The sequence below is a fragment of the Notamacropus eugenii genome, chromosome 1 (genome assembly GCF_028372415.1).
Source record: "Notamacropus eugenii isolate mMacEug1 chromosome 1, mMacEug1.pri_v2, whole genome shotgun sequence".
Classification (NCBI taxonomy): domain Eukaryota; kingdom Metazoa; phylum Chordata; class Mammalia; order Diprotodontia; family Macropodidae; genus Notamacropus; species Notamacropus eugenii.
In genome coordinates, this window is record NC_092872.1 from 21,544,247 (window position 1) to 21,561,437 (window position 17,191).

The 17,191-nt window shown below is 42.1% G+C and overlaps 1 protein-coding gene and 1 long non-coding RNA gene across 4 annotated transcripts in view; one reads left to right on the forward strand and one right to left on the reverse strand.

The window, feature by feature from the left end:
* The window catches only part of RAD23B (RAD23 homolog B, nucleotide excision repair protein), an 83,442-nt gene extending 73,906 nt beyond the window's left edge, over positions 1 to 9,536 (reverse strand). For both annotated transcript variants that reach the window (XM_072655227.1, XM_072655219.1), the window contains exon 1: positions 9,085 to 9,536. In XM_072655227.1, coding sequence (XP_072511328.1) covers positions 9,085 to 9,177 — 93 coding nt within the window. In that variant the 5' untranslated portion in view covers positions 9,178 to 9,536. The remainder of the gene's footprint in view (positions 1 to 9,084) is intronic.
* Positions 8,313 to 17,191, forward strand: part of LOC140534319 (uncharacterized) — a 36,724-nt gene continuing 27,845 nt past the window's right edge. For both annotated transcript variants that reach the window (XR_011977239.1, XR_011977242.1), the window contains exon 1: positions 8,313 to 8,619. This is a non-coding gene — a long non-coding RNA (uncharacterized lncRNA). The remainder of the gene's footprint in view (positions 8,620 to 17,191) is intronic.

A 17,191-nucleotide genomic window follows, 5' to 3' on the forward strand; every position in this document is an offset into this window, starting at 1 on the left:
AAATTTCTTTATTTGATCGCAGTCTTTCAGCGTTCTCACTCTCCTTCTGCTGTATGGCTCCTAAATCTGTTATCCATCCTAACTGTGATTTCCAATCCCTCCACCCCCTTAGCTCTTTTTTTCCTCCCAGGTCATCCCTTGACTAACTACATACATACTCTCTTCCCTTTCCTGTCTCAACTCCTAGGTGAACCACTTCAATAATATAAATTGTCCTCCACACTGGAGTCCCTGGCCCCATTTTCTCCATGCTAATGTGGTTTGCCAAGTCCCAGCCGTGGATTATCCCCATCTTTGCCCCTAAGGCACATGATATTGAATGAACCTGAAAAAAAATCACAACATCATGCTGCCTGGGTCTGATACAAATTTATCTTATGTAACCCAAAATGGGCACTCCATATAGCAAGGCAATTATTTTATACCTCCCTAATCTATGCACTGGTCCACTCATTACAGCGGTTATTTCCAAATTTTATCATTCCTCAAACCTTCTCAAGTGAGAATCCTGCCTCATATTTCACAGGAAAAACTGAGGACATGTGCTGAGCTCTCTCCTTATCTCCAATCACTCACGTTGTTTTCTATACTATCTCTGCCTTCAACTTCTCCCGTGAAGAGGCTGCCAAGGCAAAACACTCTATATTAACCTTTAATCCTGCCCTCTCCAGCAGATTGATCTATCCTCCCCATTTTCTCACTCATCTTCAATTTTTTCCCCTTCTTTTGGCTGCTTCTCTGCTGCCTACGATCATGGCCACAGCTGCATTTTCCATCTCCAACCCTTCCCCCTCCAAAGCAACGAGATAAAACCTCACTTGACTTTACCACTCCCAGTAACTACTGTTTTATCTCTCCTTTTTGTAGCTAAACTACTAGAGAAATTCACTTAAAATTGAAACCTTCACTTCGTTTTCTTCTAAAGTCTCTGAAGTTTGACTTCCAACCTCATCATTCAAATGAAACTCCTTTTCCCAAAGGTATCAATGATCTCTTAATTGCCAAATTTATGAAGGGGGTCTGTGGACCTCAGGTTAAGAAATCCTGTAACAGAACAGTCTTTCAGAAAAGTGAGAGGATTCTCACATATCTAGCACCAGGACACAGAAAGCTAATTTTGAAATTCCCCCAATAACAACCACTTATATTATGTTTGTAAGTTAAGTTATTTTTTTCCTTAAAATAAGGTAGACAGTACAATCATTACCCTATTCATTTTATAGATAAGGAAACAAGTGTAGAGCCTGAATCCAAATCTTTTACTGCTTTCTACTAACCAACACAATCACCTGACCCACCAGAATCTGATCTTCATCAACCTCAATCTCTAGACTCCTCCTAATTTCCCCCAGTCTAGGGGGCTACATGTGACCCTTGGTCGTAGTCTTTTGACAGAGTCCAAGTTTTACAGAACAAATCTTTTTATTTCCCCATCCCAGCCCTAGTCAATCATCCTAATTCTGGTTTTACTTTAAATCAGTCAACATACATTGTGGATCTATAGGGTTTATAGATTAAGAAAGTGGGACCCGAAAAAGGCTAAATGACTTGCTCAAAGCCACACAGATACCCCCAAGGAGTCTACATTTTCGGGAGGGGCCATCCCCCCACCTCCCCAGCAGAGGGAGAAACATATGACAAGCCGACAAGCATTTATTAAATGCCTACATGTACTGGGCTAAGTGCTGAGAATACAAATATAAACAAAAAAGAAAGCATTCCCATTCTTCTGAATGGGAGCAGAAGGGGGCAGCGTGGAGAAAGGGACCTGTGGGTAATAGATACAAAAATATGTATGAAACAGACACAATGTAGTTGGGGGAGGGGGACCAAGGACAAGCACTAGCTCCTGGGCTAATCACAGAAGGCCACACTAAGCTGAGCTTTGAAAGAAATGAAAGAAACCACAGAGAACTGGCGTATGAGAAATGTCATATTGCGGCAAGAAGGCCAGTTTGGCCAGTATGAAAACTGTGGGAAAGTAATGCATAATAAGTTCAAAAGGTAGGGTGTGAGGAACTGTATTTGGTTCTAGAGGCAGAGCTTCCTAAACAGAGGACAGATACGTAGACCCGCTGTGTGGAGAACTGAGGAACAGAAGACAATAAGGAGGCAGCTGGGTAACAAAGTGGGCCGAGCACGGGAGCCTGCAGGTCAATAACCTCAGGCATTTACTGTGTCTTACTTAGCTGTGTGACCCTGGCCAAGTCACTTAACTCTGTCTGCCTCAGTTCTCATCTGTAAAATGAGCTGAAGAAAATGACAAACCACATCAGTATCTTTGCCAGGAGACCCCACACAGGGTCACGAACAACTGAAAAGACTGAATGATGAACAAAACAAGAACTAGGAGGTTGTTACAAAAGATGAGGCAAACAAAGATGAGGCCTTGAATTAGAACCGTGTCAATATAAAAGGAGAGAGGGGGACAAATACAACGGATATCAAGGCAGAATCAAAAAACTGGGCAAGGACAAGGGAGAATGAGGATCTCTGAGACTTAGGACCTGGAGCACTGGAAGGATGGTGACAGTGAGACTGGAGTGCAGCAGAAAAATAAGCTTGGTATAGAAAGCGGTTAATAAACTGCATACACAATTTTATCCAAATGATGAGATCACCAAAAGAGACTATAGAGGCACAAAGAGACAGTCTAGGACAACGTCTTGGGGGCATTCCCCAGACATAGATGGAAACCCCATCAAAGGAGACTGAATGATCAAAGAAGTAGGAGGAAAACCAAGACAAAGCAAAGTCACAAAATCTTCAAGAGAATAAAGTATACAGGAGGAAAGGGTGGTCATGTTAAATACTGCAGTGAAATAAAGAATAAGGGCTAGGACCACTAGATTAAAATGAGAGACCTCAGGAAAACTTGAAGAGATTTCAGTGGAGTGATCTCATCAGAAGCCAGATCACAAGTACAGTTAACTAGTGTAGAAAACTGTTTCCAAGGGACAGGGTATGAAATGAAAGCTATACCAGGATCGCTCGAGGGGATGGTACAAATTAAAGGGAATGTACTTGCTCCCCACTCAGCCTATTCTCAATTTAGATTAAAAATCAGTCATTTGAGCAAAGTATTCACCACTTTGCAAGCTCAATTACTACTGTCTTGACTCTCCAGGGATTGCTAATTCTCAGTTTAAACAACATGCTTTTTTGGGGTCTGGTTCCTTCAACTGATGATTTTATGACACCTCAGAGCAGTTCTTGCCTTTTTATGTTTATTTGTATACTTTAAAAATTATGTACAACTTATTTCCTCCAATAAACTGTAAACTAAGGACTGAGACTTTAGTATTTTCCTTAGCACCTAGCTCAATTCCTTGTTCATTTTGGACAATGCGTAAATGAAAGAGAAAGCACTTATTAAGTAATTACTATTTATGTAACAGATCCAGGGTACTGGGAATACAAAGTCAGAAAGTCGTTGCCCCCAAGGAGCTTATATTCTAATATTGGAAAATAATACATATGTCATAGTGTCCAGGTGAGAGTGCTGTAATTTGGAAAGTCAAAGTAAATTCCTCCTAAGACCAGTCAAGAGAGGAGCTCTTTGTAAGAGTGAAAGCATTTCAGTTGTGGGTTTTGTTGGCATGTACCTGGACAAAAGAGTTCCTAATGATATTCTTTGCTTCTTCATTTGTTTTGACTTTTTATTTTTCTTTCATTTTGGTAAATTAGCTTTCTATTTTATTTTTAAACTTAGTAGGGCAGCTAGGTAGTACAGTGACTAGAGCACTGAACCAATAGTCAGGAAGATCTGAGTTCAAATTCAGCCTCCGACACTTGACACTTACTGGCTTCGTGAACTTGGGCAAGTCACCTAACCCCCACTGCCTTGCCCCCCCCTTCCCAAAAACAAAACAAAAAACCAAACTTGGCCAATGGTTTCTCTTTTTAACCAGATTTTTGCTTATTTAAAAAAAAAAAGGAAAGAGCTCCTATTAAGTTTTTTTGGGGGGGTTCAATTTTGCTATCTTTTTCTTGAATTTTCAGGATTTCTACTTTGGTATTTAATTTGAGGTCCATTCTCCCCCCCAAAGCAGGTAGATGGTGTAATGAATACAGTGATAGGCCTGGAGTCAGGAAGACTATCATTTCTAAGTTCAAATCCAACCTCTGACACTTACTAGCTGAGCAAGCCTCAGTTTCCTCATCTGTTATATAAGCTGGAGAAGGAAATGGCAAACCACTCCAGTGTCACTGCCAAGAAAATCCCAAACGGGATCACAAAGAGTCAGACACAACTGAAATGATAACCAAAAAAAAAAATGAGATTTTAAAAGTCTTTTTAGATGCATTCTCAACTTATTAACCTGGTCCTTCTCTCTTTTTGTCAATAAAAGTAGGTAGATATAAACATTTTTTCAAAAGAACCCTGAATGTTTGTAATGTAAATACAAAATGAATAAACTTTTTTTTTTACACTAAGCAAAGGCAGTATATTGATTTGATTACTGTACCTAGAGCAGGAAGTTAACACTTCTTGTGGTATGAAGGTTAACTCAAAATTTATTATACACAGATCACTCGTGCAAAAAGCCAATCTGTCACTGTTGTGTACCAAAAACTTCTTTATTATTGGGAACACATTATTAAAATAGTGAAAAACACTACTAACAAGTAAAATCATTTAACTCATGATCACAGATTTAGAAAGCCCTTAAGGCACTAGTGCAACAGCCTCATTTTAAAGATGAAATCAGGTCTAAAACAGCTAAGTGACTTGCTCAAGGTCACACTGGCAATAAGTCAGATTCAGTTAGAAGTTACACTTCTAAAATATTAGGTTCCATAGAGGTTAACAATTTTCATTTCTCATCCTGGATTAACAAATGGGGTCACAAAGGGCTACAGGCGACCCTCTGCAATATTAAGATGAACAAGCTGAAAGACAATTTTCAATTATCCTACTTTAGTTTTTAGGAAACAAACTGAATTACATGCACAACTTTTTTACGTACTACTATTTCCAAAGCACTTTCCTCACAAAAATGTAGTTAATTCAAGTATTTTCCCCCTTTAATAGATAAATAAACTGAGGTTCAGAGTGGCGAAGTGATTTTTCCCCATGTCATACAACCAGAAACTTTAAAGCCAAAATTTAAAAATGAGTCTCTCCTTAACACCAGCCCAGTGCTCTTTCCTGCAAGCCCAACATGCTTCTAAGAAGGGCTTTAAATAATATGTAGGTATTGAACAATCAGAGGATGCAGGGTGAGAGAGCACCACACAGCACGTTTTGAACCAAAGTGAAGTGCTAAGATAGATGAGGGCCACAGAAAAGGTATACTACTTGCCTTTCTAATTTAAAAGCTAGAGCTAATGCTGTTTAAGAAATCCAAATGCTGAACTATGCTCAAAGGGCTACAAAAATGTGCATACCCTTTGACCCAGCAATATCGCTACTAGGACTGTATCCCCAAGAGATCATAAAAATGGGAAAGGGTCCCACATGTACAAAAATATTTATAGCAGCACTCTTTGTAGTTGCCAAAAACTGGAAGTCAAGGGGATGTCCATCAATTGGGGAATGGCTGAATAAATTATGGTATATGAATGTAATGGAGTACTACTGTGCCATAAGAAATGATGAACAAGAAGACTTCAGAGAGGCCTGGAAGGACTTATATGACCTGATGCTCAGTGAAAGGAGCAGAACCAGGAGAACTTTGTGCACAGCAACGACCACAGTGTGCTAGAGTTTTTTCTGGTAGACTTGGAATTTTGTAATAACGCAAGAACTTCTTAAAAAAAAAAAATAATAAAATCCCAATGGTGGTTCTCTAAGGCAAAATGCCTTCCACACTCAGAGAAAGAAATATGGAAGTCATTTGCAAAATGTAGCAGATAATGTTTGTGTATGTGTATGTTTTTGTGTATCATGTTTTGATTTGTTATATGATTTCTTCCATTTATTTTAGTCCGACTACATAGCACGACTATAGTGAAAATGTACTCAATAGGAAAGTATATGTAGAACCTATACAGAACTGTATGCAATCGTGGGGAGGGAGGGGGGTAGTGGGGGGTAGGTGTGGGGGGATAAAATCTCAATTGTATGGCAGTGATTGTTAAACATTAATAAATAAAAAAAAAGAAAAAAGAAAAAGAAAAAAAAAAGAAATCCAAATGCTAAACCCCAAATTTTTATAATATTTAATGCCAATAGCTAGCTGGCTAAAGTCAACATTCAGTGTCTGGCTCTACTGACCCAGCATATCATCACTGTGGAACCTGCAGCCTTTTGACTGCGTCCAAGTTTTACAGAACAAATCCTTTTATTAAGGGATTTATTAAGGAATTTCCCACCCCTGATTTAGACTGTGTGAAATAACATATATGAAAACACTTAAAGCTGACACAGACAAGGGAGAAGGAATCAAGAGATGTAAGCAAGTGACATCAGTTCAATGGTATTAAAACAAAGACTGTAACGTGTCAAGCTATTTCCAATTCTTGGAATGGCCTCCTCCCCCAGTCACCCTCAACATACTGAAAGACTGTATGTCCTTTATAGTAGTTTCTAACTCAAACAGAAACTGGCCCTTACGAGATCTGCAGCCCAACTGGCCATATACCGACTTAAAAAAACCCCACACATTGACATAATTAATGTTATATTGTATTTTACTTTTGTTAAATATTTCCCAATGTATTTTAATATGGTTCAGATCCACTCCAAGTTTTGAAGGCCTGAAGTCTGCATACTGAATGGGGTTTGAAGTAATTGTAAAGGAAATATAGGGAATTTGGGGGTAAATAAATATACTATTAAAATTAACCAATCTATTTCTTTGTTATACAGATATGCATGGTGAACTCTAGAACTGATTTCCTTTCATAAAGAAGAGAAACTCAAAACAAACTAAAACAGAACTCAAAAATATAATAAAACATAAATAATGTTCATTTGTGGTTTTCTAAGTCAATATGCAGTTGCAGAGATCCCTTTCCGAATTTGACAGCATTGCTTTCAAGCACCTACACTCTCCATGAAACATGACCACCCTCTCCTATTTCAAAAAGCACTTGGCACTTCACTTATATTATCAAGTGACTTTAACTTTTCTCATACACCCTCTACTAAAGTAAAAGTTCTGAGTCCAGAGATCACATCCAAGTTTTCTCACCGCCAGCTCCACAGACAGAATGGACTTAATATTTGTTCAATTGATTTTGTTCATACCAACAACACACACAGAAATTGTTTTTCTACCTGTTGGAAAGTAAAGAAACAATTCAAGGAGATTTTAAGTGATTCTCAACTCCTTAACAGGCAGTCAGTAATTATTCCAAGAGGGAACCAGGGAAAGGAGTAAGTATTTATCAAGTATCTAGCACTCTGGTAAGCACTTTACAAAAACCAACTCCTCTGAACTTCACCACAACACTCCCAGCTAGGTGCTCTCCGACCTCCCATTTTACAGCTGAACCAAGTGAAGCAGGCAGACATTAAGCGACCTGCCTAGGCTCACACAACTAGTAAGTTTCTGAAGTCTGATTTAAACTCAGCTCCAGGCCCAGTTCACTGTATCCTAGCTACTACGTAAGACAAGTTTTTAAGGTAAAAATGTTATTTTTAAACATGAATTTGCTACTCAAAAATCCTATTAAATGTCACAATTCCAGGTTAGGAATTCCTGTACTATACTTTTATATGAGGCAGTCAACGGAGCAGTGGACAGGGTGCCAGCCTGGAGTCACAAAGTTTAGTCTTCCTGAGTTCAAATCTGGCCTCAGATGCTTACTATCAGGGTCACCCACCTAACCCTATTTGCCTCATTTTACTCATCTGAAAAATGAGGCAAGAAAAACCCAAACAGGGTCACAGAAGAGTCAGACACAACTAAACTAGGTTTCTCATGCAATGATCTAAGGACTTGGACGGGATTTTAATAAATATATAGAGCAAGACTCCATGTCCTTCCTCCTGGACCAAGAAGGGTGGCTGTCCAGTAAAAAGTCCATATTAAATGGCCACCTTTCTTCATTCAGGAAAAAATAACTTCTGCCATTAACATCAACATGAGTCACTGATTAAGCTCGTGGTCTGCCAGATGTTAAGGGGGACAGATATAAATAAGAGGCAAACTAGGGGATGAAGGAATTTCCATCAAGGAGCAGAAACAAACACAAACTGCCACGAGATCAAACAGGGAGAAGGCCCTTCCACCTGGACGTCAGGCGGGAGGCTTCCCATCTGGCACAGACCATGGCAGAGCCTAACTGGCAAACCTGCGCTCTCAGGACTGGCCCATACTTGGAATACCCTGGCAGTGACCTCAGCCCTCTTAGCTGTCACAAGCGCCCAAACTGCCACAGAAGCTCACGGCGGTGGGCACTAAAGCGGGCAACGCTTACGGTAGCTTGTTCTAAACTTTAACACGGGAGGATGAGACTTAATGCAGCTCTCCAGGGCACCAAGGGTCTGGTCTGGTCTCTCCCAACCCTGCCATTTTATTCCATGAGAGACCCACGAGGCTCTGCCCCTCGCCCGCTGGGCAGCTGGCTCAGCAGGGGTCCTGGTGCCACCAGGCACATGGCGCCGGACTCGGGGGCGTTCCTGGCCTAGGCACACCTGCGGAGATCCTCTCCCCACTGCGGATCCCGGTGAGACAGGTTCCCCAGCCTCCGTGACCGCCCTCCCACGGGCCAGGTCCTCCCGCGGCTTCCGCCCCAATCCCACCCAGACTCCCACAGCCTCGGGCTCCACCCCCAAGCTCGGCACTTCCCGAGGCTCCCCTCCCCCTCCCCGCCCTCCCCGCCCCCCGCGCAGATTCGGCCCCCCCACCCCCCCCAGGCTCCGGCCGCACTGCCCCCCGCCCGCGGCCCCTCCGAGTCCCCGGGTCCGCGCAGCCGCGCTGGCGCCCCCCGTCCGCCCCTCCTAAAGCTCTCGTGGGGCTCTCCCGCGCGTCCAGCGCCGCCCGCAGGGCCGGGCCGGGGCCGGGGCGCCCAACCGCCCCCTCCTCGAGTCCCCCCGGCCCCCCCGGGCCCCAGGGCGGGTGGGGGAGGGGGCCCGCCTCGCGGCCCGCGCTCCCGCCCCTCCCCCCGCCCGCGCGGCCCTCCCCTCCGTACCGTCTCCTCAGGGCTGATGTCGATCTTGAAGGTCTGTTGCTGGAGGGTCTTGAGAGTGATCTGCATGGTGTCGCCGCCGCCCCCGGACGCCATGGCTGCTGTGGGCTCGGTCGGCCTCTCGGGCCCGCTGGGAGGGAGGTCGAGGTGGCCGGTGGGGTTGGTCACATTCACCCTGCGGGGCGGCCTCTCCCCCGGGCCTGGGCCGCCGCCGCTCCCGCTGTCGCTTTCCCCCGGCGTGATCGGCCGCGATCGCCTTCTCCCCGAGGCGCGGGGCCGGTGGGGAGTCCGTCCTCAGCACTGCGGGCGGGTCTGGGAGGCAGTGAGTGAATCCGCTAGTTCATCAGGGCCTGGTCGCCACCATCATGACTCGCTTCGACATCCCCCCTCCCCCTCCCGAAGAAGTTGGGGGAGGGGTCAAGAGGAGGGTGTCGGGAAGCGCGCAGGCGCAGGGGGAGGCGGGCGGGTTGTGCGCACGCGCGGCACGTAGCCCCTGTTCACGCAGGTTCCGAGGCTGGGGGATGGGGGTGGGGTGGAGGAGCGGCTGCTGGAATTCGGGCTGCCGGGCTGGCACCTCGTGCTGGGGCAGCCCGCGTCCGGAGTGAGCGGCTTGCGCTTTTCGCTGCCCCGCCGCCTTTCTGTACGAAATGGTGGAGTCCGGGTGGGAGGGGGGATCCTGGTGCCCGAAGTCCGGATAGTAAAGGAGTTTCAGATTCCTCCTGGTGGCTCGCATCGCCACTTTGGCCTCCCCCGGGCGCCTGCACCATTTATCTCCCCAGTGTGAGTGGCAGGCCAGGCGGTCCTGAACTGGGGCGTGGGAGACAAGAAATAGGGCCACGGTTTGGGTTGGGAGCTAAAGTTCACTCTAGACTGCCACAGCCTCGGCTCTCCCTGCAGTCCTCCATTTTACTGAAACTCAACACGAGCCTTTCGAAATTAAATCCATCAGCAATCATTAAGCGCCGGCTGAGTGCCGGGTACTGCTTAAGCGCCACAAATACAAAGAAAAGCTCAGGTCCCGGCGGAGAGAAGGTGCGGACAACTTCTACAAAAAGGGGAACCAACTGCGTACAAAAAAAAGGTAGATGCTTAGAGCTACGCAGGATTTTAAGCGTTGACCGCGTGTTCCCCTGGAGCCTGGCGCTGACAATGTTACACAGGTGGTGTCAGTTACAACTTGTAGCATTTTACGAATGAGGAAATTGAAGGCGGCTGAGGGCGTTCAGAGGCTTGACCGAGATCGCGTGGCTATTAATGGCAAAGCCAGGTGGGGCCGCGGTTTGGTTGCTACTTTGTTACTTTCGGACTAATCAGGAATTCCCCCTTACCCTTCCAGCTTTTGTTAATTCACCTCCAAAATGAGGGGTCAATTTAGAGAATTAGTCAATCCACAAGCATTTATTAAGAACCTACTACGTGCCAGCAACTGTCCTGGGTGCTGGAGATAAAAATACAAAGAACTAAACAGGCTTTATTCGGACAAGCGTTAAGCAATATGCGATGTGCCTGGCATGGTGTTAGGCACTTGGGGATATAGGTTTAAAAAAGGAACAAAATAATCTCTACTCTAAGAGGAACTTACATCCTAATGGGGGAGTCAAATACGTGTGAGAATATATATATGGCATAAATGTACAATACTTGTAAAGTAGCTAAACATGATACAGCATTACCTAATTAAATATATACACAGCAAAAGTACAGAATATAAATACAGTTTATTTAGAGAGGAAGGGCACCAGCAAAGGAAAGGCTCGGTTTTGAAGGTGGTGCTTGATTTTAATCTCTGCCTTGGGGCAGAGGTGAGGAGGGGGTATATTTTAGGAATGGGATACAGCCGGTACAGAGGTGTGGAGAGGGGAAATGGAGTGCTTTGTGTATAGAGTGGAAGTAGTATGTAATGATGCTAGAAAGATAGGTTGGGGCCGGTACTTTAAAAGCCAAACAGAGGAGTTTATATTTGATCCTACAGGTTATAGAGAACCACTGAAGTTTGAGTAAGATCAGATCTGTGCTTAAGAAAAATCACTTTGGTAGCTCTGTGGAAGACAGATTTGGATTGGTAGAGACCTGAGTGACAGAGACCTATTAGGATGCTATTGCAATAGGCAGGCAAGAGAATAGTCAGGCCTGATCTAGGACGGTGACTGTCTTGAGTGGAGAAAAGGAGTTGTGTTAGATGTGGAATTATAAGATGTAGCAATTAAATGAATATATGGGATGAAGGAGAGTGGATAACCCTGAGGTTAGGAACCTAGAAGACTGGAAGAATGAGTACCTTTAATAGAAGTATGGGAGTTTTGGAAGAGGGATAAAAAGATTTTTTAAGAGAAGATAATGAGTTGTATTTTAGACATATCAAGTTTGAGATGTCCCTTGGACATGCAGTTTGTAATGTGCAATAGTTAGTGGGTAATTTGGAATGGAAGCTCAGGGGAGAGATTGGGACTGGACATATAGATCTGTGCCTCATTTGCATAAAAATCATCAAACCCATAGGGATTGATACAGGTCAACAAGAGAGAGTAGAGAAAGAGAAGAAACATGAGCCCAGGATACAGCCAGTAAGGGGATGTAATATGAATGATGAGCTGGCAAAGGAGACTGAAGGAGTGGTCAGATAGGTAGGAGAACTGAAAGAGAATAATTCCTTGAAACCCAAAAAGGATAGAGTATTCAGGAGAAAAGAGTAATCAATTTCAAATGCAGTGCATATATATGTGTGTGTACATATATGTACACATGTATATGGATAAAGACTGAGAAGAAATCATCAGACTTGGTAATTAAGAGATTGTTGACACTTTATGAGAGATGAGGGAGGAGTTCAGAAGTCAGACTATAAAGGCTTAAGGAGTGAGTCAGATGAGAGGAAGGGAGGAAATAAGTGCTGACTTTTTCTAGGAGTGTGACTGCACATGGAAGGAGAGATTTAGGACAATAATTTAAGATAATCTGAGAATCTAGTGAAGGATTTTTTTTAAAGGATAGTGAAGATGGGTATATTTGAAGACAGTGGTCAAGGAACCAATGGACAGGGAGAGGAAAGAGAGGTTGAAGATCAGAGGAGTGGGTTGGTTGAGGGAGCCAAAGCGTTAGCCTTGAGAGGAAGACTGTTTCATGATCAGATTCAAGGAAAAAAGATGAAAGTAAAGGCTTGTGAGATGAAGAGAGAAGGGAATTTGTGAGGATTGGTCTTCATTTTCTCAGTAAAGAGAGATAAAGTTCTCAGCCAAGAAGGTGGGGGTAGTAGAAAATATGGGAAGCTAAAGGAAAAAGAGAAAGTTTGGAATAGCTTTTGTGGGTTATAAAATCAGGGATTAAAGGGGGAATGAAAGGTACAGCAAGGTCCTTTCTAGCTGGGAGGTGGGGGGAGGGCAACGTACTCTTGTGGGGTATATTGTTAAGAACAAGAATTAATGGCAGTTTTGAGCAGTGTTCATGGAATGTTTGGCTTTAATCTTTTCTTGTGGTTTGATCAGGGCAAGAGGCAGAAATTGAAGTGCTCTGCTGTTTAAAAATACTTGGTAACAAGCCAGTTATTTCTAAGGACAAAAGTCCACAGAACAGTCAGTTGTTTGCAAGGGACAAACTCATGTAAAATGAGTGGATTGCACTAGATGATCTTTGCAGTCCCAATAAAAATTGGGAGCTATTTTTTTCTGACTGCTTGCTTTGCGCGTGCGCGCACACACACACGACAGATGAATGAGTATACAAAGGTTACATATACATAAACTGGCTAATACTGGAATATCTAGCTCAGTGATTAGAAGAGCTTTAACATTTGTAAAACCTTAAGGTGCATTATTTCAGTGGAGCCTTACAGTAGCCCTGTGAGATTGATACTAACTGTTGTATTGTCCCCACGAGCAAGGAAGGTTTGGGGAAGTTAAGCGATTTTGCCTGTGGTGAGTAAGTATCCTAGTTAGAATTCAAAGCCAGGTCCTCCTGCCTCTCCGTCCCCTCAGCTATGCTGTTAAGTTTACACCCAACAGCTTTTCACGGTTTGGAGATAGCAAGGATTTAACTGGTAGCTTATTCATATAATGTTTGTACTTTTCCCTTAATCCATAACCCTCCCCCTAAAATTGTGAAGTTTATAATTCTATCAGACATAAATGTGATTTTGAATTCTTATAGAATTCTGGCATTTTTAGATAGGTGCCAAGTCTCTGTAAACAATATTTTTCTAATAAAATACATGGTAGATTCTTTTACTCAAATGAATAGATGGATTCATTTAAAAAAAATATTGACTGATTGCCTCCTATGCTCTATGTTAACAGTGACTCTTGGTGAAGGCAGAGTTGGCAATATAACCCAATAAAAAGAGGACTGAATTTGTAGTCAGAAGACCTGGATTTGATCCCAGGTCTACTGCTCATTGTGTGTGACTTAACCTTTCTGGGCCTCACTTTCCTCACTTGTAAAATTCAAGAGTTGATTCTAAATTTGATGGTAAAAGTGCTTTTGCCAGGAGTTCTTCAGCACAGCACCCTGAGGGAGCAGGCAGCATGTGACAGCTGAGTCAAACCATTTCTACTACCATGACACCATCTCTTCTCAGACCCAAGGAGAGGCAGCTCAGAATCTGGAACCCCAAAATCCCAGGAATAACAGCATTTCCTACACTTCTAGCCTTGTTCCTGCAGCCACCATGGAACAAAACATTCCATGCATCACCAGCGACCCCACCACTAACATGCAAATAAGCTGAGACACCCAAGAATCGCAGCTCTCCTTCCTCCTGCCCCACGCTCCCCTACCAAGAGCCCATCTCCTACAGTCATTGTCCAGGAAAACAAGCCTTAGGGAGAGGAAACCTGGCCACACCTTTTGGACCCCAACCACCTCAATATCTACATAGGGCATAGAACACCTAGAGGAAAACAAGTTTTCACCACCAAACTCCTTAGCTTGTCATATGTTTCAGCATCAGAAATCAAGATGCTTTTATCAATGAAAATGACGATGCATTGCCTCCTGCTTTTTGTCCTATACTCTAACGACCACTGGGCCTTTCCATCTGACTTGCAGCTGAGCCCATCTCTATGTATTGTTTATCCTGTTATAATACGAACTGCTTGAGTTCAGGGATCATATTGTCTTCCTATTCATATCCCCACCATTTAGCATAATGCTTTGGAAATTGCAGGCATTTAATAAATGCTTCGTAATTCATTCGTTCACTAAAAATTCAGCCTTAAAACAATGCGGAATCAGACAACCTAATCCTCATTTTCTCCTCGCCTAGGCTCTACCATATTTTTACACATTTAGAATAACTTTTCTCTATGATTTCATTCACATACTGTTTTTAAAAAATGATTATCGAGAAGATGGACTTTTTAGTTGCTTTCGTCTGCAGAGGATTTTTTTTACAAGGGTCTCAAAACAATACAAATCCCCAAAACAGCTTAAAATCCAAATGTCTTGTTAAAAGGAAACAAAAGCAAAACGAGGTCTCACATTTCTCATATCATTCTGCCTGAACCTCTCTCCTTTCCACTTCTCACATTCTCCTTTGTGTCGTAATGACTTGAGCATGTAGCATTTCCACCATAATGCTTCTTGAGAATAGAGTTTATAGACCAGTGCTCAACAGAGTTTGCTGCCCGTAGTTAATACGTAATTTTATTCAACAAACATTTATTGAGCACATACAATGTGCAAGGTACTTTGTTGGGCTCTAGAGATTGGGGAAACAACAATTCCCTGCCTTGAAGGAGTTTACATTCTATTAGAAGGAAAAGAAAACATGCAGACAAGTAAATCAAAGGTCTTCCTGACTTCTATCCTGGATACTCTCTAGCTGCATCTAATAGCTGTATGACTTTGGACAAATCAAATTCAGTCTTAGTTTCCTAACTTGTAAAATGATGATAATGATGAGGATAGCTGTCAGAACTTCCTCACAAAGTTGTGAGGATCAGGTGATATATGATACATATAAATTGTTTCACAAGTCTTAAAGTCCTATGTCAATAAATGGCATTTATCTTAAATGGTAAATTTTGTTTTTTAATTAGCAACTTTTGGGAGGGGGTGAAATTGAGTCATTCTCTATTAGTATACTGATTCTCTTTCATTTGGATTGTCATAAATATTTGTAGACATGCCATCAACAGTTCTAGTTCTTTGTTTAATATCACAGTTTACCTATAATATTGACTGACCAAAGTTTTATATCATTCAGTTTAGATTGTGTGTGTGTTTACATTATATGTTGGCATGACTGCTTGTCAGCTCTTGAGAGGAATGCTTTTAATGTGTTGCAAGTGAACCATTGAAGGACAATCATTTAGTAAAATAATTGTAGCTCATATTAATATATTAATAAACAGCTTTTAGTAGTCCTTAGTTAATGAATAGATATTCTACGTAATACTTGAGGTACATAGTACATGAATTATTTCCATTTTATAGGTGAAAAAACTAAGACCTGGGTGGTGAGGTGATTTACTCGAAGTCACACACAGCTCTAGTGCATCTTGGTTGCCTGAGGCTAAATCCAGTTTTCTTTCCCCTGTACCACTCTTTCTCTACACTGGATAAGGATACATCAAAAAGATTCTAAAATATAGACATCCTAGAGTTGTCAGTGAAGGAATATTAGCAATATATGAAAGGTTAGGATGTTTTGTTTATTGGTTTTTTTGGTGGGAGGGTAGGAAAATAGAGGCCTACGTTTTCATCGTTATGAGGAATATATTTTAACCTTTTCTTTAAATCATTTTTCTCTAAGCTGGTAAAACTAACTGAAGAAAAACTCTGGACATTTTCAGAGACATAATGGAATTTATATGGGACCTCTTTTTCCAACACTGTTAACTGTAGTAAAAACTGAATGCAGTGCCTGTCTTGGGGCTGGATTAGAAAAGAGGTAATCACTATGAAAATTTCTGATTGCTAGAAAAGAAGTTTCATCAGTGCAATTAAGTGTCATGTCCGTTTTTTTATTTTCTTCTCAAATGTATGAACCATAACTTGGTCTTTATATGCCGTAGGATGATGGTTTCTCTAGTTTTTTCAAAGAAGCCCAGAACACCTAAGCATTGTGACAGTACTAAAGTCCTGGTACCACCAAGCTAAAGACAAGGAAGGAGATCCTGAGAAAAGTGGGAGTAGTAGTCATTGAGGAAAATAACCCATTTATTACTGAGGGATCAAGTAGGGAAGGTGGAGCACAGGACAACTTCTGTAATTTTAATGAGCTTCAGGCCCGACACCCCACCACAGCATTGCTTCTCATCTGTGATATGCTGTCAGCTATTCATAATATGACAGGCATTCATTCCCACATCTGCCAATGTAGAGCGATTGTTCAGTAGTAGAATTGAGGGAGAAAATTGCTAGGTGTAAATTTCGAACTACAGTTTTTATTGAAATTCAGCAACTTGGTTTAAACAATTTCTCTTAGGCAGTCGAATATTCTCATCTTCATTTTCTCATTTCAGGCTGTTTTGTTTGTATTCAAACATTACATCTTAATTTAGTTGTGTTTTATGCCTTTCTGATGTTCGTTGAGCAATCAAAATTCTAACAGACATTTGTTACCCAGGAATGAATATTTCCTTTTTGGTTAGTTTGGAATGGATCTGTGATTCGTTGATTTCTATAAAGCACTATCTAACACAACTATTGATAAATTATTCTGAAACTTTAACATTGTATTCAGATAAAACAAGCTGAAAAAGCAATGAATAGGTTTCATATGGAAATAATGCTAACATACAGCTCCTCAGTACAATTTAGTACAACGTAAATCTTCCTTGGGAAGGATAATTTCGTTCATATTTTGGTTTTTCTTAGTGCCTAAAACAGCATTTAGCACATAGTAAGTACTTAATAATCTTCTCATTGAATTGAATCCATTAGATAGTAATGCATCCCTCCGGACCCAGGAGCTGACTTTTGACTAATCAAATAGTTCATCTCCATTTAACTCAATTTCTAACTCGTTTAGCCCTAAAAGTAGGAACGCACATCTTTGACCTTACATCTTTTTCTTTTCTTATTATTTCTACTTACCTTTTGCAGGTAAATGGTAAATAGGTCAGTGACACTACTGATCTATCACATACTTAAAGTGCCTTACACATAGTAA